At 40.7% G+C, this 11149-nt stretch overlaps 1 protein-coding gene across 1 annotated transcript in view; it reads right to left on the reverse strand.

Annotated features, from left to right (window-relative positions):
- The window catches only part of LOC100764301 (synphilin-1), an 80188-nt gene extending 69261 nt beyond the window's left edge, over nucleotides 1–10927 (reverse strand). The window contains exon 1 of the mRNA XM_035439037.1: nucleotides 10871–10927. Coding sequence (XP_035294928.1) covers nucleotides 10871–10927 — 57 coding nt within the window. The remainder of the gene's footprint in view (nucleotides 1–10870) is intronic.
- Between the last annotated feature and the right edge of the window lie 222 nt (nucleotides 10928–11149).

Here is an 11149-nt window from a genome sequence, read left to right on the forward strand (position 1 = left end):
CCACAGACTTTCCTTCCTCATCTTCATTACCATCAGGACTTTAAACTCGGGAGAGCAAGAGAGGACCAAGAATGAGCTGGGACTGGAAATGAAAAGGAAGATGCCTCAGGCTACCTCTGTACCTTATGTCAGTCCTCTTATCTATTTCCTCACTCAAGCGAGTTTGCAGATGAGGGTGGACACAGAACGTTTGCTTCCCAAACTACAGACTGACTTTTTAATGTCAGGGAAATATACATATTAGGTCACAGCAGTTTTATCCCCTTGCCATGTAAAACAGTTTAAACATGCATGAGATTCATAATGACAGAACATGACTTCTATATTGGACTATGGGAATCTCTGACCACCCAAGACTGACAAATGTTCAGGACTGACAAACATTGGCATTGAGTCCTGCAAAGTAGCTGGGGCCTGTTGGGTGAGCAAGTGGACATTGCTCAAGTGGGAATGAGGCACAGAAAATGAAAGAACATCATCCCAAGCACCTTTGCAAGCCAGAGAGTCTTAAATGACTGGGGTTCTATTATGTTGCCAAAGGAAAAATAAAATGAACCATCCATTCAAACCGCTATCACAATATTCATGGTTTCTCCAAGCTTCCCGGAATTCAGGCAGGTACTTCAGGTGGTCACATGATAGAACCACAACATTCTACACAAGCAAAACTGCCTGTAAAAGCAGACACATAGCTAAAGAGAGATTTTTTCTGAGCTTAAGAAATTTTCCTAAAATCTTCATCTCTACAAAGGCCTGCTTTCCAATGGGAAGCACATTACTCCACATAACCTTGAGGATGAGGCACAGATAGTCCATTCCTGTGTTACTAGCCCACTACTTATTTTTCTCAGGGCCCTTGTCCTGCCAGCATCCTTCTTCCTTCTTTCTCATCCACTTTCTGCAAGGCTCTCTCCCCAGATCTTACAGCATGAGCAAGCATCCCCATCACCTCAGGATGCTCTGCTTTCCTCAATGGCCACCAGCCTTCTTGCTCTTATGCTCATAAGTCATCCCCCTAGCAAAACTTGCCTTTATTCTTGTCTCTAATCTCCTCATTTACTCTTCTCGCTGCAGAATGTGGTTCTCATATGGCCACCAAAGAGTTGTAAGTGAAAAATTCTGTGGATACTGAACTTTACAATGACTAGTCTCTTGAGTTTTGTTTTAGTTCCTAAACTCATGACCTCTCTTTGGCCTTTCTTGTTTTTTTTTTTTTTTTCTTTATATCTAAAACCTTCTTTCCAGTTTCTTTTGCAGAAGTCTTACATTTCCTCCTGTGACATAGGACACACTTCTGTACAGTCCTTTCTAGGGACATTCTGCTTTTTCAACACTACATTTCATCAGGAGACTTAACCAATACCTCAGTTGCTGCCACTACCCCTCCACAGAATCATGCTGGTGGTCCACATCTTACTATATCTGTCCCACTCTCTCTAATTACAATTCATTTTACCAACTTGGATCCATTAATAAGAATTACTGCAATCAATTCTATTCTCACATGCACAAGGCTTTTGCAATGGTTTCTTGTTTTTACTATATTTGTCAAGACTTGAAAAAAGAAACAGAATTGTTTCATGCCTTTATTGCTAGTTACTGTTTGTGGCTGATATGAGAAAGCTCAGCAGCTCTTTTTGATCATTTTTAAGAGTACAGCAGAAATTGTTGTATTGTAATACTAATGTAATTGATGCAATGTGTGGTTGGGCAGCATTTGATGGTCTACGCTGGCAAAGGGAGTGTGATAACAATGCTGAAGGACCTCCTGTTGCTGGTGATTTTTCTTGTCTCACCAAGTCCCGCTGCTGCTTCCAGCCCCAAATGAACACACAAAGACTTATATTAATTATAAACCTGTTGGCCAGTAGATAGGCCTTCTTATTGGCTAGCTCTGTCTTAATTATTAACCCATTTCTATTAATCTAAGTATTTCCATGTGGTCTTATCTTACCTCAGAAGGGTTCAGACCTCTTACTCCTTTGTGGTCTCCATGGCTACTGTTCTGGCAGGCTCCCTCTGCCTATGTTTCCTAGAATTCTCCTTGTCTCCTAGCCTCACCTATATTCTTGCCTTATTGGCCAAACAGTGTTTTATTCATCACCAACAAGAAAAACATATATACAGAAGGACATCCCCCATCAACCTCTTTCTATGGTGAGGACTGGAAATGGAGGGTAATGACCTAAGTGAACCAGGAAGTCAGTCCAAAGATGACCACAAAGCCCAGAAGAAGTTGTCTTCAATGAAGATGTAGGTTCTGGAGTCAGGCTGCCCACATCATATTCTGACTTCAATTTTTTGTTGGTAATCTTAGCTCTCTAATCTCACTGGTAAAGACAGAGTAATTACAGTACAGAGTATGGTGTGAAGACTCCGAGATAATACTGTAAAGCATGAGAATCCTGTCTAACATACAGTAAGTGTTCAAGAAATGCTAAGTACCATTATTATTTATATCTAGAGCATCAAAAAACACTAAAAAGCTAAGCCTAAATAATAATAACTACTGAAAAATTATAAAAGATGGAACAATTAAAAGAAACATTTATCTTGCAGTTGGATAGCTGGCCAGCCATGGACCTTGTCCAGCACCAGTGCTTGTCTAGCTTCAACGATGAGCCAAGAGTCAATCAACACCAAGATACACAGACTGCCAGGAACAGTGATTGGTACTGAAATGTGACTTCACATGAAGTTAATCTGACATTTCACAGTTATAATAAATATGCTACATTCTATGAAATGTGATAACTTATTTGCTATTATAAACTCCCTGAGAGCACAGATCAAGTTTATACTATTTTCCCAAACCTAGAACTGTGCCTGGAATACTGTTGATGTTTAATAAATACTTGCTGACTAGTTGGCAAAATAGTTAGCTATGAGCAAGTAGTTTGTATAAATAAGCTATGCAGTCAGTCTAACAAATACTATGGTTATCCAGAAACAAAAGTACTCCATGGGCTAAGTTCAGAATCTGAGAAAGCAAATTAGAAGTCAGTCTGGTGGTTGCTTTCTTCATGGAAATCACTCTCTGCCTAAGGTCTCCCTTCTAGGAGGGTTTGGTCCAAGATGGAGAAGAGGAGCTTAGTTCCAGTTTTGAGGCCTGAAACAAAAAACACATCGTTTCTGGATTATATTCCTAGTCTATTTCTTGGGAGGTACTTAGAAAACAATGAAATACAGGGCATTTGGTTTTTTAATAAGGAATGTGTGTGTGTGTGTGTGTGTGTGTGTTTCCCCCCCGAGACAGGGTTTCTCTGTGGCTTTGGAGGCTGTCCTGAAACTAGCTCTTGTAGACCAGGTTGGTCTCGAACTCACAGAGATCCACCTGCCTCTGCCTACTGAGTGCTGGAATTAAAGGCATGCACCACCAACGCCTGGCTAAGGAATATGTTTTTAATTCCATGTATGGGGCTAAAGATGAGGAATAGGAGGCAATTTGGACTCAAATGTAGGACTCAGCAAATAAAACACTGTAAAAAAAAATAAGTAGTAGTATTCTGATTGCTGCTGAAGCCACACCACACTGACTAGCTCCAAGGAAGGTTTAAATATGGACAAGAACAGGGTGACTTCTAGGAAGGGCACGGCTGGTAAGAAGAATGAAGCAGGGAGTGGGACATCCAGAGTCCACATGAAGGTCCTGGTTACCTACTAGGGAAACTTTAGATGTAGTAAAAGTAAGGGTTTTCCTTGGTTCCCTTTTAGCTGTTTTTATTTATTTATAAAGGAAACCAAGTCCCTCACTACCATGAAGCAATTTGTGACCACTCCAGTACCAAATGGATATGGTAGCACATGAGGTGACTGGTTTGGAGGTATAGAGAAGGGCTTCCATTCAACTAAGTTTCTCAGAAGGTCACAGTCTCCTTCTGAGCCAAACAGTTCCATAGCCCTGACCTTGCCACATTCTGGCTATAACTATGTGAAAGTCACAGTACCTCTGCAAGTCTCAATTTTGTCATCTTTGAAACAAGATGAAAGCAGAACCTGTCCTTCCCAGCTTTGTGAGGCTTGAGCAAGATAACTGACATAAAAGATTTCAGCTGTGTGTGTGACCTGGCTTATGTCTGACAAGTCAGAGGCTGTGTGTGACAAGCTTCACCTATCTGCTGTTCAGCCTCTGCTTTATTTATTTGGTCCTGGATAAGAGACTATTTTTTTTGTGTGTGTGTGTGAAAGAAATTGGCTTTGCTTAATAAAATAAATATAGCATGGTTCTTAAGAGCCCCAGAGGGTTTTGTTTTCGCTTTGATGATAAGAGAGCCTGGTTCTCACACAAAGACACTGTAGACCCATTTGCCTTGAAAGGAAGGTTTGTGCGTGCCTTCTTTCACAGGCTTCCAGCTCGTGCCTAGCACTTTGCCCTCAGATGGCAAGGTTATAGGGATGAACAGTTTAAACTTTGCATTTGACAGAGGAAGCCCATTCTTTTCAAGTCTGGAGAACTTCAAAATAAGTTGGTTGCCTTCTGTGTTTTGTCTCATTAGATAAAGACAGAAAGTTCTAGTTGTTTTTCTATACAAATATACAGCTTGTGTTTTAATTAAAACAAGAACCAGTCCCCTGACCAGAGGGAAAAACCATGAAATACAAAGCCCCAACTACGTAATTGGGCTATGGTCGGAGGGTAAGGAGGGGAGTTTTAAACTCCAGCATGAGTTTTGTAAACATCTTTCCCAAATGCTGCCTGAACTCCCCACCACCTCCTCCTGCCACTTCATCAGGAAAGAGGCAAAAAGAGTTGGGAGAGATAGAGGTCTGTGCAATCCAGAAAAATAAAAGCCCTTTCATGAGAAACTTCATTTCTCTTTATGCTAGTGAGTTAGCACTTGGGAAACATGTTCCTTTCTGAGTCTTAGCATTGGAATCATTCTCATTTAGCAGCCTCGACGGCCAATGTTCTTAGTTTACCCAAACAGGCGGAGAACACTTATTTCACTATTTATGAGTATGTCTTCACTTTTTTCTCTATGCAATCATTAAATACCAACGGTCAAACTCTGTCATGCTTAGGGTATTAAACTTGTATCATACTGAATTATGATAAAATAATCTAGTGCTAGAGTGGTTTAAATAGAGCTTCTTCAGTTTCAAGGGGTTGGGGTTACACTAGACTTGGACTCCTCATCCTCCATACTGCCAATATTTTAGGCTGGATAGTCCTCTGTTGAGGAGGCTGTCCTCCTCGTTATACATTTCTGGTCTCTACCCACCAGAGCCAGTGAAAGACCCCGGTGGCTCAGGGCCCCAGGATTTTGGCCCAGGACCACAGTGACCCCAATTACCAGGCAGAGGCAAAAGCTTGATGCAAACAGCACAAGGCTTTATTGCAGTTGTTTAACGAACTAACCTCATGTTAGCTCAGGCCTTTCATCCACCCATCATGGCAGGTGGGTAGGAAAGACTGCTCGATGCAGCTGCATAGAGATCTTATAGGGAAGCGTAAGGGGAGTGTTTAGGGGTACACACAGGCTCAGGATTTTTTGTGCCTCCAGGCTTGGAGGACTTGCCCTGTGTTGATTGGTCAACTGGTTGTTATGGCCCATAGGCCCTCCCAGGGTGGTTGCTATGCTCTGTACTTCATTGCTGTGTACTTGTCTGCAAAGCACACCAAGAGCCATAAAGCATAGCAGCACCAGCTAACTTCTGATTTGTTCCTTGGCACAAGGCAGGCATCCGACCTCCTAGTGACCAAGGCTCAGGCAAGCACGTGTTAGGCTGTTATGGCTGCCGAAAGGGGGAGCTGGTCCCTTCACCAGTAGCACCTTCCCAGTATGACAATGAAAACTCTGCTATCGCCAAATCACCATGGAAGGGAAACAGTGTTGGGCCCACAGAGATGGCTCTACTTCATCTTGACTTAAGTTCAGAGAACTCAAAACTATCCTTACTATTCCGAGGTTAAAGTCATAAGACCTAAAGTTCTAAGGTGTGACTATTGAAGGATGTTTGGTCTCACTCTTATCTAAATAACAAGAGACTCCATCTGAGGTGTGGTTATTCTTAACCCTTAAGGCCACATGATGAGAAATTTAATCTTAGGTGTGGTTACCAAATGTTTGGAGAATTAGGGAAGAAGGTGTGTTTCCTCCTTGTATCTTGATAAAGAAGTCTTTTATCATGTTCCCTTTTGTGGTTGGGGTACTTAAGAATGTTGAAGAATAAACTTGGGGCATCCAGTATTCACTGGCTTGCCCTCCTGACTCTATTCTTTGTCTCTGTCTTTTCCTGAAGTTTCTCAACCCACATGCCCCCTCTCAGATCCGAACAAGGGATTATGCAGACTGGCTCTGAAAAGTGGGGATACCAAAGACAAGTTACTACAAAACAGGGACAGTAAAATTGCCATTGGTGTGAAGTTTTACAATAAACTATATTCATTTGGGAGAAACAAGAACAAGCTACAGCAAAACTGAGTATTCTGGAAGCAGTTTGCTCCTGACTAACCAGGGGATCCTCAGCAAGATGTAAGGTCTCAATGCTTTAGAGTCCTCATCTGTCAAAAGGAAGATGGCTACAGTAACTTCTCTGTAGGATCAGTGTCAGGATGAAACATGTTGCCTGGCCCATAGGAAATAATTAGTGTTAGCCATGATGGTTTCATCAATGTTATACAATTCAAACCTGCCTTAAGTTTTAATTCAGGCTGAAGATGCAGACATTAGAGTCTACATAAAAGGGAACTTTTGGGGAAGGTACATTCTTACTGATGGAAATTTGAATTTATGGTTCAGAGTGGTCAAGTTAAAGAGGCTCAACCATTGCATAATCCTGTAACTCAATTTGCTAAACAGCTTTGGTTATTGCTTAATACATTTTATCTTTCAAGCAGAGCTTCCTAATTCATCAAAATTATGGGCTGCTGCCAGCTGATTCTTCTGTAAATACAACTGCTCTGTTGTACTTAAAAGAAAATCTTGACACCATGCCTGGTCTTTTCCCTCGAGTTCTTTCTCCACTATTGGTCAGATAAATATTATTGTATTATTCATTGAAACAATAACAAAAGCTACTATTTTAAAGAGCAACACACTGTGTGCCAACCTAAGTGTTTCACATATATTATCATTTCACCCAAACCTTAAAACAATTTTTAAAGTTAGATGAGTATTTCAGGGAAGTGAAATTAATGTGTTCCAAATCACTCAACCTTTGAAGGCCATAAGAAACTAGGAGCCTGGGCTGGCTGTCTTCAGAGCCCGTTCTTGTAAAACACAACCTGACTGGTTGTGTAATGCCTGCCTCAGAGTTTGAAGCAGGAGATCATAAACTCAAGGCCAGCCCGGGCTACATAGTGACACTCTTGTCTAACAAAACCAAAAGTTGGGTATACAATTTAGTAGTAGAAGACATGCCTAGAATGTGTGATTCCGTAGGTTCTGTCCCTGGCATGGCAAATAGGAAAATGAATAAACAACTGTTTGAAACAAAACAAAGCAAAACAAAAGAAATCAACTCTCAAACTACAACTTTGTCATCAAACCTCAAGAGCGACCACCATCAAACTCTTAATGATCAGTCTTTCTCTCTACATCTTCAGACTTTCCAGCAGATCTTTATATTATCTTTCACTTTCTTGGCTTTCATTCAAATCCAAATATCTTTTTTTTTTTTTGAAGTACAACATTTCACTTTAATTATCAGTTAAAACTCTTCCATATTTTAGTGTGTGGGTTTGTGTCTTTAAGTGTGTGTGTGTTTCTTTTTTCTCTCTCCATATTTATTTAAATTAGAAACAAGATTATTTTACATGTCAATCTCAGTTCCCTCTGCATCCGCTCCTCCCCTGCTCCCCCCCAACTAACACCCTACCTATCCCATACCCTTTCTGCTCCCCAGGGAGTGTGAGGCCTCCATAGGGGAGGTCTTCAGAGTCTGTCATATCTTTTGGGATAGGGCCTAGGCCCATCCCCTGTGTCTAAATTCAGGGATTATCTCTTTATGTGGAATGGGCTCCCAAAGTCTATTCCTATGCTAAGAATAAGTACTGATCTACTACATAAGGCCCCATAGATTTCCAAGGTCTCCTCACTGACACCCACGTTCATGGGGTCTGGATCAGTCCCATGCTGGTTTCCCAGCTATCAGTCTGGGGACCAAGGGCTCCCCGTTGTTCAGGTCAGCTGTTTCTATGGGTTTCACCAGCCTGGTCTGGACCCCGTTGCTCATCACTACTCCTTCTCTGCAACTGGATTCCAGTTCAGTTCAGTGTTTAGCTGTGAGTGTCTTCTTCCACTTCCACCAGCTGCTGGGTGAAGGCTCTAGGATGCCATCCATCTAAATCAGTCATCAATCTCATTATGGGGGGGCATTTAAGGTAGCCTCTAATCTGTTGCTTAGATTGTTAGTTGGTGTCATTGTTGTAGATCTACAGACATTTCCCTAGCGCCTGATTTCTCTGTAAACCTATAATGGCTCACTGTATTATGGTATCTCTTATCTTGCTCTCCTCTATTCTTCCCCAAACTCAAACTTCCTGCAGGGAGTGAACATGCAAATTAATAAAATCAGAAATGAAAAGGGGGAAATAACAATAGACACTGAAGAAATCCAGAGAATCATCAGGTCATACTTTGAAAGCCTGTATTCCTCAAAGTTTGAAAATCTAAAGGAAATGGACAATTTTCTGGATAGATTTCACTTACCAAAATTAAATCAAGAACAGATAAGCAATTTAAATAGACCTATAATCAATCCCTAATGAAATAGAAGTAGTCATCAAAAGTCTCCCAACCAAAAAAAAAAAAAAAAAAAAAAAAAAAAAAAAAAAAAGCCCAGGGCCAGCTTCAGTGCAGAATTCTACCAGAAATTCAAGGAACAGCTAATACCAATTGTCCTCAAAGTAGTCCACATGATATAAGTAGAAGGGTCCTTGCGGAACTCTTTTTACAAGGCTTTAATAACCTTGATATCCAAGCCACACAAAGACACAACTAAGAAAGAGAACTACAGACCAATATCCCTCATGAACATTATGCAAAAATATTTAATAAAATACTGGCAAATCGAATCCAAGAACACATTAGAGAAATCATCCACCCAGATCAAGTTGGCTTTATCCCAGGAACGCAGGGATGGTTCAACATATGAAAATCCATCAACATAATCCACCATATAAACAGACTGAGAAAGAAAAACCACATGATCATCTCACTAGATGCTGAAAAAACCTTTGACAAAATCCAACACCCAATTCATGATAAAGGTCTTGGTGAGATCAAGGATAACAGGAACATACCTAAACATAATAAAGGCAATATACAGTGAACCAACAGCCAACATGAAACTAAATGGAGAGAAACTCAACGTGATTCTCCTAAAATTGGGAACAAGACAAAGCTGTCCACTCTCTGCATACCTCTTCAATATTATCCTTGAAGTTCTAGCTAGAGCAATAACACAACAAAAGGAGATCAAGGGGATACAAATTGAAAAGGAAGAAGTCAAACTTTCACTATTTGCAGATGATATGATAGTCTACATCAGTGACCCAAAAAACTATGTTCAGAGCAAATACAAATATCTTGACAGGAGAAGACACAAAAGACCTACATTCTGAACACTTTCTCAAGTCAAGCATGGTGGCTGATAGACATACACAAATCATGGAAAAGAGGACTCTTACTTCAAATTTGTCTGAATAACGACCAGCAAAAATTTACTAGAAGCTGAAATAAGCTGAAGAACAAAGGGATATTTTTCTAGTTCAAAAACAGAATGATACAAAGTTGTATGAAGGAGGTGATTTGTCCTATCTACACCTGTAATCCAACTGTCATGTATAGTCCAACTATTACTGTATGTGCAGTGAGGAGTACGGCACAGGAATACACTTCCAGCTAAATGCATGTCTAAGTCAGCCCACTGTGTGGGGGCATCATCCAGTGGCGACCCAAAACTCCAGGCCCTGAGAGAGCAAAGAACATGAGGTCGGAAGCTGTGAGCTCCCAGGGCAATAGTGCTAACATGTTGCTGGGGATCAGAGCTGACTGTATGGCATGGAATACATGGAATACAATACGAAGCTCTAGGCAAGCCTCATGTAGACAATTTTCCCAGAAGCTTTAGTGAATGGAGAAGAAGCAGGACATGAGTGTTAGGGGAACTGAGGAACTCATCAGTCCACAGTGCCTTGGAATGATAGGACCACAGATATCAGGTAATGTGGTATTATCTGCACATGACTTGTCAATATTCCTAAGTGTCCAATCTGTGTTTTGATGTTCCCAATTATTAGAAAAGTACCCTTTCTCTTTAATATTTATTTTTGTATGTGTGCACATAAGTGTTATGTCTGTAGAGGCTAAAAAAGGGTGTTGGATCCTGTGGAGCTGGAATGAAAAGTGATTGTTAGCCACCTGATATGGATGCTGGGTACTGAACTAGAAGAACAGTACTTGCTCCTAATTGCTTAGCCATCTCTAACCCCCTCCCTTTATTTTTCACCAACTAAATGACAAGTTGGCTTCAGTCTATGTTCCTGTGACCTTGAGAGAATGCTAGTTGCGATACAGACATATAAGGAAATTGGGAATGAACATGTAAAATTATGTACATGTGCTGCTTTACAAATAGACTCATCTGTAATTTTGTAACAACCTTGGAACACATTAGGAATGGAATGCTAAGCAACCCCTCACCTCTAGCTCATACATAATTTGGCATCATTCTTTCTTAAACCCAGAGAGCCCCATCCCCAAACCACACTGTGTTTCTAACACAGCTTGCTTTCAGTTCATAAATGTAGTTGGGAGAGTCATGGGAATACAGATTTTACAAATACAGATAATACAAAGAAAGCAGCTCATAAGCATGAGGGCAGAACACTGTGAAAATACTGCTTGTAAGTAGTAATACTTACAGAAATGTCATCACTGAAGTCAATTTCATCCAAATCAAGGTATTCAGGGGCTTCCATTATTCCTCTTTGTGCATTTTGAGTAAGGTCAAATACTTATAATTTCCTGGATAAGGCATAAACAGAAAAGAAAGGCCAAAGTTTAGCTATTTATAACTAAAAGTATTATCCTTATTTGAATAAATAAAACCAGAAAAAGTAATTGGATAATAGCTTTGCCCTGGGGTACATTTCCTCCCCACAAAACCAGGCCTTCCAAAGGCCAGGAGCACAGCTCCTTCA

This window comes from Cricetulus griseus, chromosome 2 (genome assembly GCF_003668045.3).
Source record: "Cricetulus griseus strain 17A/GY chromosome 2, alternate assembly CriGri-PICRH-1.0, whole genome shotgun sequence".
NCBI classification, from domain to species: Eukaryota; Metazoa; Chordata; class Mammalia; order Rodentia; family Cricetidae; genus Cricetulus; species Cricetulus griseus.